Source organism: Dasypus novemcinctus, chromosome 3 (assembly GCF_030445035.2).
Source record: "Dasypus novemcinctus isolate mDasNov1 chromosome 3, mDasNov1.1.hap2, whole genome shotgun sequence".
NCBI classification, from domain to species: Eukaryota; Metazoa; Chordata; class Mammalia; order Cingulata; family Dasypodidae; genus Dasypus; species Dasypus novemcinctus.
In genome coordinates this window covers 115,906,273-115,920,804 of record NC_080675.1, presented here as the reverse complement: position 1 = coordinate 115,920,804, position 14,532 = coordinate 115,906,273, and the positions used below count along the sequence as shown (strand labels likewise).

Sequence of the window (14,532 nt, the reverse complement as noted above, 5' to 3'; positions counted from 1 at the left end):
TTTCAGCCCCTTTTCTCTCTACCTGGGACCCATAATCTGTTACTTTCTCCCATTTCTCCTCTTTCAGTTCCTTAATAAATTACTGGTCTAACTAAACTGGCTTGCACTTAAAATTCATTTTTTGTAGCTTAGCCAAGAACCTAGAGTAAATCTGGCAACACATGTACCCTTAATATGAAATAACAAGAATGACACTAGCTCTGCACCTTCCTCCCAAAAACCCACCATTACAGTTTAATTCTGAGAAAAGCATCAGATAAATCCTAATTGGGAAAATACTCTACAAAATACCTTAAAACTGTCAACATCATCAAAAACAAGAAAGTCTGAAAAACTGTCATAACCAAGAGAAGAACAAATATAATGTAGCATCCTGGATGGGAACCTAAAACAGAATTGGGCATTAGAGAAAAACTGAGGAATCTGAATAAAAGATATGGACTTTAGTTAATAATAATGTATCAATACTGGTTCATTAACTGGGACAAATGTATGATACTAATGTAAGATGTTAATAATAGGGAGAAATGAATTCTCTGTACTATCTTTGCAATAATTCTATAGATCTAAAACTATAATAACATTTAAAAGTTTATTAAAAAAACAAAAAGCCTGAGCAAAGACAGGCTTGCCAGCTCCCCCATATACACATATCCCATAGCCCACATAATGCAGCTCATCAAGGCAAGGGATCTTTGGTGTGGAACATTTATTAGAGGTGTGCATGGGGGTAAAGAGAATGAGGTCATGCCTCCATAAGATCCTGGTTTCCAAGAGGCTGTGAAGAAGGTACCTCGTCAGGCATCCAAAGACAATTATTGCTACTTTAAGAGAAAGATAATAAAGACCCCTGAAGACCCCAAAAACCACAGGCAGTTTTAGGTCACTACCCACATTTCCTTGGAAGCATAAAAAACTTAACCTCTGACCCAGATACCATCTTAGCAATAAGGATGTTAATAGTTAAGATGTCTTAGGCTTCCCCTAAGGAAATCCCAACTTGACTGGCTTAAACAATACGGGATTTTTAAAAAAATCTCACATAACAAGTAACAATACTCTACTGTCAATATTTTATTATGTCATATTCAGTGCCTCAGCCATTCCTTAACTAATACTCCTGGCACTGTGGCTGTCTTGATTTCAGGTATCACATGCAGGCACAACAAATGCAGAAGATGCAGGAGACCAGACTATCACTTCGATTACGAATCTTTTAAAAGTACTAGTCAGGGGCTTCCCCTAAGGAAATCCCAACTTGACTGGCTTAAACAATACGGGATTTTTAAAAAAATCTCACATAACAAGTAACAATACTCTACTGTCAATATTTTATTATGTCATATTCAGTGCCTCAGCCATTCCTTAACTAATACTCCTGGCACTGTGGCTGTCTTGATTTCAGGTATCACATGCAGGCACAACAAATGCAGAAGATGCAGGAGACCAGACTATCACTTCGATTGCGAATCTTTTAAAAGTACTAGTCAGGGAAACGGACTTTGGCCCAGTGGTTAGGGCGTCCGTCTACCATATGGGAGGTCCGTGGTTCAAACCCCGGGCCTCCTTGACCCGTGTGGAGCTGGCCATGCGCAGTGCTGATGCGCGCAAGGAATGCCGTGCCACGCAAGGGTGTCCCCCGCGTGGGGAAGCCCCACGCGCAAGGAGTGTCCCCCGCGTGGGGGAGCCCCACGCGCAAGGAGTGCGCCCGTGAGGAAAAGCCGCCCAGCGTGAAAAGAAAGAGCAGCCTGCCCAGGAATGGCGCCGCCCACACTTCCCGTGCCGCTGACGACAACAGAAGCGGACAAAGAAACAAGACGCAGCAAATAGACACCAAGAACAGACAACCAGGGGAGGGGGGGAAATTAAATAAATAAATAATTTAAAAAAATAAAAATAAAAAAATAAAAGTACTAGTCAGGTATTTTGTAGACTATCCATCAGTATAAGTTCATCTGATGCTTTCTCAGACTAGGGATTTTAGATTTTGGAGACGAGGACAACAGAGTTGCAAATGTGACTTTTTAAAAAATTGTTTAGAATATATTTTTAGGATACATTGGAATTAGATTAGAAATCAATATAAAAAGCTAATGAGAAAATTCCCAAATACTCAGAAATTCAATGACTACACAGAAATAATCTACAGGCAAAATACCTCAATGAGAAATTAGAAAATAATTCTAAAATGATAATAAAATTATAAATATCAGAATGTATAGGATACAAGGAAATGTGGTTTAAACTGACAAGGAGTTAATTATTAAATTGTATAGAGTATAGAGTTTCTATTTTGGATGATGGAAATGTTTTTGTAATGGATGATAGTGATGGTAGCACATTGCAAACATAAACAGCATTGAATTATATATTTGAATGTGGCTAAAAGGGAAAATTTTAGCTTGTATACATTACTAGAATAAAAAATTTTAAAAAGACAACATAGTAATGTGCAACACAGTGGACCCTAATGTAAACCATGGATTATAGTTAGTAGAATAATTAAAATTATATTATTTCATCAAATGTAACAAATGTACCACACTACCATAAGGGCAAATGTGACTCTTTTAAGGAGCAAGGAATCTTTTCCCAGAAGTCTCCTGGCTGATTTCCCCTCACAACTTACTGGCCAGACCAAAAGCCCCTTCCTATATTAATCATTGGGAAAAATAAAGGTATAACCATGATCGGTTTAGACCAATTGGGACTTACCCCTCAGTCAAAAGGGGGAAGCGTATACACCAAACAAAATAGGACTTGTTGGCAAAGGTGAAGGGAGTGTGGATGATGTGACAGTTTGAATTTGGTGAATCCAGAAAAGATTGTTTTTGAACTAATCCTTCCTGAGGGTTTGAGACCCTTTGACATCATTAGATTAGGTTAAGGGACCTTGATTAAATCACTTGATTAGATTACTTTTGATTGGACTATGTCAATGAGGCATGACTCAGATTGGCTCTCTGCCCTCTTACTGAAGACTTATATAAACTAAACACAGGGAGAGACATAGAAAAAGAGAGCCACCTCATCTTTACCCTGCCATGTGTGAGAAAGGACTTGAGGATCACTAGCAGCTGAAGCTGAAGCAGAAGCCCCCAAGAGGTTGGGTCCATGGAGCAGCTCAAGGCTGAAGAGAAGAGTCCCATGTCTGATCACCCACAGCTGGGCTCCGGGAGAAAGCGGAACAGTTGAGGCTCAGAGAGAAGGCCCAGAAAGAGACAAGCCATCTGCCTGATTGCCCACAGCTGAGCTTCAGGAGAAAGTAGAGAGAGTACAGTCAGACCCACTATCTTGCTTCACCACGTGGCAGGACTCCAGGATCTGCTAGCAGTCGACCTTTGATGAGAAAGCACCTGATGATGCCTTGATTTGGACACTTTGACAGCTTCATAACTGTAAACTTCTACCCAAATACTTTCCCCTTTAAAAGACAACTCATTTCTGCTATTTTTGTATTGGCAGCCTTTAGCAAACTGAAACAAAAATTGGTACCAGGAGAGGGGGGTGATGCCTGCAAGTACCAAAAATGTTGGAACAGTTTCATAAATGATTCCTGGTGCTGCCCAAAGAGAAGACAAGCAGACACAGAAGAACGCACAGCGAATGGACAGAGAGAGCAGACTGTGAGGGGGGCAGGGGGGAAAAACAAAAATTTTTTTTTTAAGTGGCAGAGAACTTGGAAAAATTGACTCATGATATTAGATGGAACACAGAATCTGAAAGTGATAAGCTTGGACATTTAGCCAATATTTCCAAACTAAATGTGCAAGGCTCCTCCTTGCAGCTTATAGAAAAATGTAAGAAGAGATAAGCTGAGAACTGAACTCCTGGGCATAAAGAAACCGGAAATTAATGGTTTGGGAAATTCCAAGCTTCCAGAAAACAAGTCTCCAGCGGATAGTGCCCCATGTGAGGACTTAATTGAACTTGGATACAGGCAGCCAGGATTGGAAATGCAGTTATCTAGAAAGATTTGTGGAAAGTCTTATTGTCTAATGACTGGGACCCTGTGAATTTCATGCAAAACCAGCGAGCTATTTGGGAGATCTGTATGAACAAAACCACTGACAGCCTGGACTAAAAGGGACAGGGAAGGGAGATATTGAAGGAAAAATGGTTTCAAGAGGAAAACCATGGAAGCTGAGGTCTGAACTTACAACATCCTCTTGGGCCAAGAGAGGGACCCCACCCATTGTGTGCATAAAAAGTGAGTTCACCCTGGCATTTGCAGGTGGGACTTCTGCCCCATTGTTCAGAGAGAGTTCTGTTATCCCAGGCTACAGGGAGAGTAGAGCACATTCCTCAGAGATTAGAGAGTTAGGTTGCTACCTCTCTGTTCTGAGAGAGTTGGGTCTGTGAGGCAGAGATTAGGGAGAATGTGGCTGCCACCCCACTGTACTAAGAGGGTTGAGACTGTGCCCCAGAGATTGGGGAAAGTATGGACATGACTCTAATGTCCTTGGAGGGTGAGGCCTAGGGCTCAGCCGCCACCCAGATCCTTGATGAAGCTGGCACTGAGAAATTGGCTGCCAGGCAAGTCCTTGAAGGGTGGGCCCCCAGGAAGCCTTAAGGAGAAGAAACCACCTTTCTATAGATGACTCCAGTATGTGAAATCTAATGGAGTATGCCCTGCAGATTTTCAGAACTGTTTGGGACTAGTGACTCCTATCTTCCTTCCAATTTCTTCTGGTAATGTGAATTTTTATCGTATGCCTATCCTTCCTTTGTATATTGGAAGCGGATAACTTGTTTTCTAACTTTCAAAGATCTACAGCCAGAGGAAAATTTTGACCCAAGACAGACTACGTGCTTACAACTGATTTTTATGAGATTTTGTACTTAGAATTGCTACTGAAACAATTTAAGTCTTTTTGAAATACTGTGATGTAATGAATGTATTTTGCATATGGAAGAAAACGTCTTTTTGGGATTCAGAGGGTGGAGTGTGACAGTTTGAATTTGGTAAATCCCAGAAAAGATTATGTTTTTGAACGAATCCATTCTTGTGGGTGTGAGACTCTTTGATTGCATCAGATTCTGTTAAGGGACCTTGATTAGATTGTTTTTGATCAGACTACATGAGTGAGGCGTGACTCAGGTTGGGTCTCCACTGTCTTGCTGGGTCTTAAACTGAGAAGACCCAGAGAGACAGAGTTCTGCCATTTTGACCTGGCCATGTGTGAGGATTCCAGGTTTGCCTACATCTACAGAAAGACAGAGAAGCCATAAGAAGCGCAAGAAGACAAGGCCGAGAGAGAGATGCTTGATTGCCCACAGCTGAGCTTGAGGAGAAAGTAGAAGGAGACCGGCAGACCTGCCATCTTGCCTCACCATCCTGCTTGAAGATCTGCTAGCAGTCGACCTTTGGAGAGAAAGTATCTCTGATGATGCCTTAGTTTGGACATTTTTGCAGCTTTAGAACTATAAGCTTTTCCCCCTAATAAATTTCCACTATAAAAGCCAACGCATTTCTGGATGTTGCATTGATATGCTGTGGCAAACTAATACAGATGGCTATTGGGTAGATGAGACAATAGCAATAGGGCCCCAGGCACATGTCCAAGCAGCCTATTTCATGGTGGGTAGTTAGGAAGCCTCATTAATTAAGCTTGTACTTCCTATTAATTATTTTATTAGATACCACCAGAGTCTGCTACAAGGAAAACCCTGAAAGGCAAAGCCTTTACTCATTTAAAATGAGAAAGACATTTAATTGTCAAGTTTATTTCTTCCCCAGATACAATCATGACTGTAGCAGTTTAATATTATTGATGAATTCCAAAAAGAAATATTGGATTATGTGTGTAATCTGATCTGTACCTGGGCATAATTGAGTTATGATTAGGGTGTTGATTCCCCACCCACCACAGATAAAAGGCATGGCAAAGAACAGAGTTGAGAGTTTCTGATGTTGGAGTTTTGATGTTGGAGTTTGATGCTAAAGACTTAAGCTGGAGAGCCCTGGGAAGTAAGCTCAGAGAGGTAAGAGAAGCCAACTCCAGGAAGAAAGGAACCTTGAACCCAGAGAAAAGCAAGGCCCAGGAATGTAGGAACCCAGGAAGCCTGAACCCTCGCAGACATCGGCAGACATCTTGTTCCAAATAAACTTTGGTGAGGGAAGTAACTTATGTTGTATGGCCTGGTATCTGTAAGCTCCTACCCCAAATAAATATCCTTTATGGGAAACGGACTTTGGCCCAGTGGTTAGGACGTCCATCTACCACATGGGAGGTCCACGGTTCAAGCCCCAGGCCTCCTTGACCCGTGTGGAGCTGGCCCATGCGCGGTGCTGATGCGCACAAGGAGTGCCATGCTACACAGGGGTGTCCCCCGCGTAGGGAAGCCCCACGCGCAAGGAGTGCACCCATAGGGAGAGCCGCCCAGCATGAAGGAGGGAGCAGCCTGCCGAGGAATGGCGCCGCCCACACTTCCCGTGCCGCTGACGACAACAGAAGCAGACAAAGAAACAAGACGCAGCAAAAAGACACAGAAAACAGACAACCGGGGGAGGGGAGGGGAAGTAAATAAATAAAAAAATAAATCTTAAAAAATAAATAAATAAATAAATAAATAAATATCCTTTATAAAAACCAACCAATTTCTGGTACTTTGCATTAGCACCCCTTTTGGCTGACTAATACAATGAACCAGGGAGAAAGTAAACAAAGGGATTTTTGAGCAGTTATAGAAAACAAGGAAGCTTCATGGTTTGTTTTTCCCCCCACACTCTGATTTGTATGTGATTACACAATACTATGTGGTAGATACAATGATCCTCATTTTACTAATGAAGAAATGGGCTCAAAGGGGTTAAAAAACTTGCTCCCAAAATTCACATATGGATATTGAGGTAGAATTCTAAACCTCTATCTGTAGCTTTCTATTTTAGTTTGCCAAAGGGCTGCCAATGCAAAGCACCAGAAATGTGTTGACTTTCATAAAAGGTATTTACTTGGGGTAAAAGCTTACAGTTCCAAGGCCATGAAATGTCCAAATCGAGGCATCAGCAGAGATACTTTCTCAACAAATTCAGTTTCTGTTGATCCTGGAATTGTTGTTACATGGTAAGCAAGATGACTGCCAATCTCTGCCTTCCCCTCTAGAATCTACCATCTCTTGGAGCTCAGCTTTGAGCAACCAGGCATAAGGCTTTTAGCAGTTTGATATTACTAATGAATTCCAAAAAGAAATATTGGATTATGTTTGTAATCTGGTCTGTACTGAGTGTGATAAACTTATGATTAGGGCTTTGACTGGGCCATGTCATTAGGGCGTTGAGTCCCCACTCACAGATAAAAGGCATGGCAAAGGACAGAGTTGGAGAGTTTTTAATTATCAGGTTTTGATATTGGAGTCTGATGCTGAAGCCTTAAGCTGGAGCCCTGGGAAGTAAGCTCACAGAGGAAAGAGAAGCAAGCCCCAGGAAGAGAGAAACCCTGCACCCAGGAAGACGCAAGCCCTGGGAAGAGAGGAACCCTGAACCCAGAGAGAATCAAGACCCTGGAAGGGAGGAGCCCAGCAAGCCTAACCCTCGCAGATGTCAGCAGCCATCTTGCTCCAACATGTGAAAATAGATTTTGGTGAGGGAAGTAACTTATGCTGTATGGCCTGGTATCTGTAAGCTCCTGCCCCAAATGAATATCCTTTATAAAAACCAACCAATTTCTGGTATTTTGCAACAGCACCCTTTTGGTTGACTAATACAGGGCTTGTCTCTTTCCAGGCCTCCTATATCAGTCTCAGCTGTTCTACTCTCTTCCAAAGTTCAGCTATAAACTATCAGGCATCTAGCAGGGCTGATCTCTTGAGCTTCTCCGTGGGCCTGGCCTCTTGGGAGAGTTTGTGCTTAAGCAAGCATCTCTCATACTGCAGAATCAAACATGCCAGCTCCCTTTCTCCTCTTTATGTCTGAGTCTCTGTGTCTCCCTTTATATCAGACCTAGCAAGACAGTGGAGAGTCAACACGAATCACTAATGTAATCCAGTCAAATGAGTCTCATACTCACAGGAATGGATTAATTTACAAACACAATCTCTCTCTCTCTTTTAAAGATTTATTTTTTATTTCTTTCTTTCCCCTTCCCTACCCCACCCCCCCCCCCCCCACCCAGTTGTCTGCTCTCTGTGTCCATTTGCTATTGTTTTTCTGAGACCACCTCTAACCTTATCAGCAGCACCAGGAATCTGTGTTTCCTTTTTGTTGCGTCATCTTGCTGTGTCAGCTCTCTGTGTGTGCGGTGCCATTCTTGGGCAGGCTGCACTTTTACCGTGCTGGGCGGCTCTCCTTGCTGGGCTCGTACACATCAGCATTGTGCATGGGCCAGCTCCACACGGGTCAAGGAGGCCCGGGGTTTGAACCACGATCCTGTCTGCTTCCCACAGTCTCTTTTTACGATTCATAAAATAATCTAAAACTTCCACACCTTCAAAGCTTGAAATGTTTTTTTTAATCTACCATATAGTTCTCCAGTACCAAGAGAATGGCAGTAATAAAGGAAACACCTCAGAGTGACAAATTTCATCCATAGATCATCTAGACCAAGACTACCCTTTTTATTAAGTAGCTCAGATCCTCATCGGTCATTCCAATGACAGTCATTCACAAGCACCTCAAAGATTTTATAGCCAGCTCAAAATACGTAATTGGCATATAAGTATTAGAGATTTTTGAGACAGCTGCACAGATTATTAGCCAAACACTTTAGAGTAAAAATATTTAGGACAGCATTCCCAAGTCAGTGTGCTTTACCACATTTTTCTGTACCACAATAACAAGCAGACCATAAAGACAGTAGTAATCTGTGCTCAAATAAATTGAGAAAAACTGGTATAAACACAATTAAATAGGCTCCTCTACTAATAGATTTCTCAGAGCCTTTATATATGCTAGCAGACATGAACTCCAAGAGGATTTAGTACTTAACATCTCCTCACAAAAATAAGGTTTTCCTTTCCTCTCCTGATGACTTAAGAACATTTCAAGGAACCATATTCTGTTTAACATCACTTAAGAAATGCTGCTCTAATCTGATTTATTGGACTCACCTCACTCAGCTAAGATGGAGTTGAAGAAGGACAACCACCACACCATGGAGCCTAGAGTGCCTACAACTGAAAACAGGAGGATTGCATCCAGTATCCACGTGGAATCTGAGCCTCCTCCTGACATAGAGGTGCAAAAGACACAACCAATCCAAGGCCCACAGAAAAAAGGTGGCATTGGAAAGGGAAAAGTGGACATGGTGGCTGATGGATATAGGGAATGGCAGGAAGAGATGAGATGTGGAGGCGCCTTTGGGACTTGGAGTTGCCCTAGATGGTGCTTCAGGGGCAATCACCGGACATTGTAAATCCTCGCAGGGACCACTGGATGGAATGTGGGAGAGTATAGGCCATGATGTGGACCACTGACCATGAGGTGCAGAAATGCCCAGAGATGTACTTACCAAATGCAATGGATGTGTCATGATGAAGGGAGTGAGTGTTGCTGCGGGGGGAGTGGTGGGGTGGGGGTGTTGGGGTTGAATGGGACCTCATATAATTTTTTTTTTAATGTAATATTTTTACAAAATCAATAAAAAAAATTTAAAAAAAAAAAAAGAAAAAAAGAAATGCTGCTCTAAAGGGAAAGCAAAAGCCCAAAAATAGAGTCCATTATTAAGTGACTGGAAGAAAAAAATCCAACAAAGATAGTGAAGAAGGTAGGAAAAGAAGCTGGAGAGTGCAATACTACAGAAGTAAGAAAGGAGACAGTTTTCAAAAGCTAAAGTCAATCAACAAGATCAAACTACAGAGAGATTAAAAGATTGAGAATACAATCTTTTCTTCGGCTTTGACTAGAAAAACTGCCACATGTGACTGTCAAGAAAGTATCTGCAGAAAGGAGAAGAAAAGAAAGAAGGAAAAAAGATAGAATTTTAAAAGATTAGCACCTCACACCATATAAAAAAATTAACTCAAAATGGATTAACAACCAAAATATAACAGCTAAAATCATAAAACTCTTAGAAGAAAACAAAGAAGGAGAAATCTTCATGACCCTGTACTTGGCAAAGGATTATTAGATATGACACCAAAAGCACAAGTAACAAAGGGAAAAATTAAGTGGACTTCATCAAAATTTAAATTTTGGGGCATTAAAGAACATTATCAAGAAAATGGGAAGACAACCTACAGAATGGGAGAAAATATTTGGAAATCATATATCTGATAAGGATTTAAAATCCAGAATATATAACTACAACTCAACAACAAAAAGACAAATAATCCAATTTAAAAATGGACAAAGGACTTTAATAGTCATTTCTCTAAAGAAGATATATAAATGCACAATAAGTGGTGTTCAGCATCTCTGGTCATCAGGGAAATGCAAATCAAAACCACAATAAGATACCACTTCATACTCACTAGGATAGCTCTTATTAAAACAATCAAACAAACAAACAAAAACAGAAAATAGTAAGTGTTGGCGAATAGTGAAGAAATAGGAAACCTTGTGCATTGCTGGCAACATTGTAGAATGGTGCAGCCATTGTGGTAATCAGTTTGGCAGTGCCGTAAAAGTTGAAAATACAATTACCACATCACCTGACACTCCTACTTCCTGGTTTATACCTAAAAGAATTGAAAACAGGAACTCAAACAGATACTAGTACATTGATTTTCTTAGCAGAAGTACTCATAATAGCCAAAAGGCAGAAACAACCCAATGTCCACCAAAAGATGAATGGATAAACAAAATGTGGCATGTATATGCAATGAAATACTATTCAGCCATAAAAAGTAATGAAGTGCTGATGCATGCTGCAACATGGATATATCTTGAAAACATCATGTTGAGTGAAATAAACAAGGCAAAAAAGTGCAAATATTGTATGATTCCACTTATTTGAAATATCTAGAATAAGCAATTCATAGAGACAAAGTAAATTAGAGATTAGCAGGGGCTAGGGGAAGGAAAAGGAGATGTTATTGCTTAATGAAATCAGAGTTTTTGTTTGGGGTGATGAAAAAGTTCTGGTAATGTATTGTATTGACAATTAATGGCCTGAATTGTACACTTAAAAATAGTTTAAAAAAAAAAAAAAGATGAGGATGGGGATGAAAAAAGAGAAAGTAGACTGAGCATTTATAGACCAAAATTGGAGTTTGGCAGTGAAAATAAAGAAATTGGCTGATTGGGAGAGGGGACTATGTGGAGGAATAAGAAAAAAAAAAAATTAGAATAAGGGACACTTTTGAGTTCAAAAGTAAAAAACTACGGGAGATTGAAAATAACAGTCCAATGGATGGAAGATTGGAATCCAGAGTAAGAATTACCAAGAAAGACTTCTCTTTGGAGAGGTGATTTTTGAATAGTAATGCCTAACTATTCCAAATATGAAAACCTCATCATTTTAATACTCCAAAATTTCATAGGCTTCTGCCTATTCCCACCAAAGAGAGAGTTTGTTAGTCATCAGGACTCAGTGTGTAATATATGCATAAATTTGTGGATACCTTGCCCCTTTCTGAGGATGTCTTGTGGTAAATAGGAAGGAGTTATACCTCAAGCCTCAATCTTTATGAAATAAGAAGGTAGAGGCAGATGATAATAGGGAAGTTGGGAACTCATGGAGATTTTAATTAATCATTATTAAAAATGATTATGATGTAGTGGACCAAGTAAAGACTTGTAATTATAATAAGAACACACACACACACACAATGTGGAAAGTACCAAAGAGGGATGCAGAAAGAAAGGCAACTACTATCCCATCCAGAAATTTTCACAACTCTGTTGTACCAAAAGAAGTTGCAGAAATCATAAACTAGTAATATATCTCCAAATATGCTGATGAAAACAAAATCTATTTATCAATAGATTTGATTATAAATTTAAAACTTTAAATGCCTTTCCATCTGCATAAAAACACCAAACCTAATACTTAAGCATCCAAATTTTCATTTTTATTTTCTTTCAAGAACAATGAGGACACTGACATGAGATTCTGTTGCTTAGAACATATTTTTAGATTCTACCCTTTTAGCTACTTTCATCAACAATTCATTCGAGTACCTAATTATGGATTAACTTTGTCCAGTCGCAAGGTGGCTTATACATGGCTCCAAGACCCAACTATTATAATATTTTGATCACAAAAAAAAGCAGTAATATTTTATTCTTTTTTACTTAATACATCGCCCTATAAAGATTTAAGAAAAGGCACACTGCTTAGAAATATATATTGTGACCACCATTAAGCAGACTAATTAGAGAAGCCTTCAGGCTTTAAATAATGAGATTAATACCGATCAGTGGGCAAGGAATCAGGATATCCACACCAATCCTGGCAGTCTCCAGATTCGTGTGTTTGTGAACATAGACCATATAGAACATAGGCCAACTCAGCAGCTGAGTTGGAGACCAGGCGGCATCCACACACTGGGTACTCTTGAGAACCAGAATTTATGGCCCGTTTCTTCTTCCCAGGATTGAAGGATGGCGGTGATAAACCGGAAGAAGTATGGCAGAAAAAGGATTGTTGCGGGTAAGGGGAGCTTGCAGGGCTGCAATTCTGGAGGTAAAAGGCAGCTGCGGTTCGGCTAACAGGTCCGCCCTCTACCCCCAGAGCTGAAGAAAAAACAAACAAACAAACAACAACAACAAAAAGTAGTGCGATCGGAGGGCCACGGGGAGAGGGTTCGTCTTTACCTTGTCATCCTCGCATCTCTTCCCCAGGCCCTCCCTGGCCTGCAGACGGCTGCTGAGGCGACCATACTCGGCCTCCTTCTGGTCGATTTGCTTCTTATGCGAGTCAACCAACAGCAGGAGGTCCGAATTGCGCTTCTCCAGGCGCCCACGGGCCACCTCGGTGCGCTGGACCTGGCCCTGCAGCTCGGCCACCTCCTCCTGAAGCAGTACGTGGCGGGAGGATATGCTCCAGTAATTGAAGGCGAGGACGGCAATCACCACCAGCAGCATCACCAGCACCAGGGAAGGAAGGCGGCCGGCCCGCCTGTTGGTCCCAAACCCCACCATGAGGCCGAACCTGGCTGTGCCCAGAGGCCTCGCCACCGACACCTGCGGACAGAAGCTCAGGCCTCTACTGCTGAGCTGGCCCCAGGGACGCGGCCCCAGAACCCACTGGAGGAGGCGGGCTGCTGTGCCCTCGCAGGGGCAGGAGAAGGGGGCGGGGCCGCAAGCTGCAGGACCCTCCCCGCCCCCCCTCCTCAAATCTGGCCAAAGTGCGTGCTGGAGGAATTGAACCAGACCCTACTCCCTCCGGGTAGAGTCCGGAGAACTAAACCTTCCGCCAGCTGGGCCCGACACTTCAGGGTGTCGGGGCGGGGACAAGAGCCGGAAGGGGGCGGATTTACCCCCCGGGTCCCGCCCACTGATTGCGTCCCGGTCGCCTAGGGGGCCATTTCCTGGTTTCGGTCGACGCCCCCTCTTCTCGCGAGAAAGGATCTTTCTCTCTCCCCTGTCAATCTTATCTCGCGAGGATTCTTTCTTTTGAAAACCAATTTGCGTTCCATCTGGTGTTCTGGGTTGCTCTAGTGCCAGTCTTGTTAAAACCTTCTCAATCCCGTAGATCTGAGGTTTTGCAGTTCTTGCCCTGCTTTCCACTCTGGCAAGGGTTTTTGTATTCGAGATCGTCCGGAGCTGCGACTACTTTAAGGTAAACTGTAGGTGAGCGGCAGCCGGAAGGAGCGCTAAAACGGTGCTGTATTTGCTTCACTAGGGAATTATCTCGTTTGTGTTATGCAGAAAGAAAAGACAAAAAAAGACAGAAACAAGACCATAAAATAGTGGTGCCTCAAACTTAACGAAGAAAAGCAGGAGAAACCAAACTATCACTGAAAAGGGTGGTGCTAGCTTGATTTCCAACGTTACCGCTTTCACGAATGGAAAGAACTTAAGAATGTGGTGAACTCGTGTTCTTAAACGCTCTGCTACTTTTTTTCGAGCTGAACTTCCAAACAGGAAGTCAGGAAGTCCAGAAGTTGCCCTCGATGAGTGATAACTAGCGTACTGTTACGGAAAACGAGTATATTCTGGGTCAGAAGTAATAGCTCTCTTGTTTTTGCGTTCCTAGTCTCAACCTCTCAACATAGTTTTACGCTTTGGACACGAGGAATTCAAGACAGAGATGTTCGGAAACGTTCGTAAAGACCCGTGTTGTCTTTGAGACAGAATTAGGCTTGAATGCAGGTCATTGGACTCTTAACCATCATTGCTCTTTGCATTATATCAGGCTAAATACTGTGTGTGTTCAGCGTTAACTATAATGATGCAGACAAATCCTCCCTCCACTCTTTTGTTTTCTCTGCATATGTCCCTTGTCCGTGCATAAAAAAAAAATTAAGTATTTGTTCCCATCTTTTTAGGGAGAGGATAGAGTTGCGTTATTTTTCCAGACCTCAAGGTTCAAGAACTTTCATGAGCACAAACCTCAAAAAAGCAAAAACGTTGGTATTTCCATTCACACCAGAGTGGTATGATTTTTTGAGCAGGAAGATGTTATCTTTGAACAATTTGTTCTAAGC

The 14,532-nt window shown here is 41.8% G+C and overlaps 1 protein-coding gene across 3 annotated transcripts in view; it reads right to left on the bottom strand.

Moving 5' to 3' along the window:
• GOLM2 (golgi membrane protein 2) overlaps positions 1-13,355 on the bottom strand; it is a 131,895-nt gene extending 118,540 nt beyond the window's left edge. For all 3 annotated transcript variants that reach the window (XM_004466752.4, XM_004466753.4, XM_023591228.3), the window contains exon 1: positions 12,698-13,355. In XM_004466752.4, coding sequence (XP_004466809.2) covers positions 12,698-13,024 — 327 coding nt within the window. In that variant the 5' untranslated portion in view covers positions 13,025-13,355. The remainder of the gene's footprint in view (positions 1-12,697) is intronic.
• Between the last annotated feature and the right edge of the window lie 1,177 nt (positions 13,356-14,532).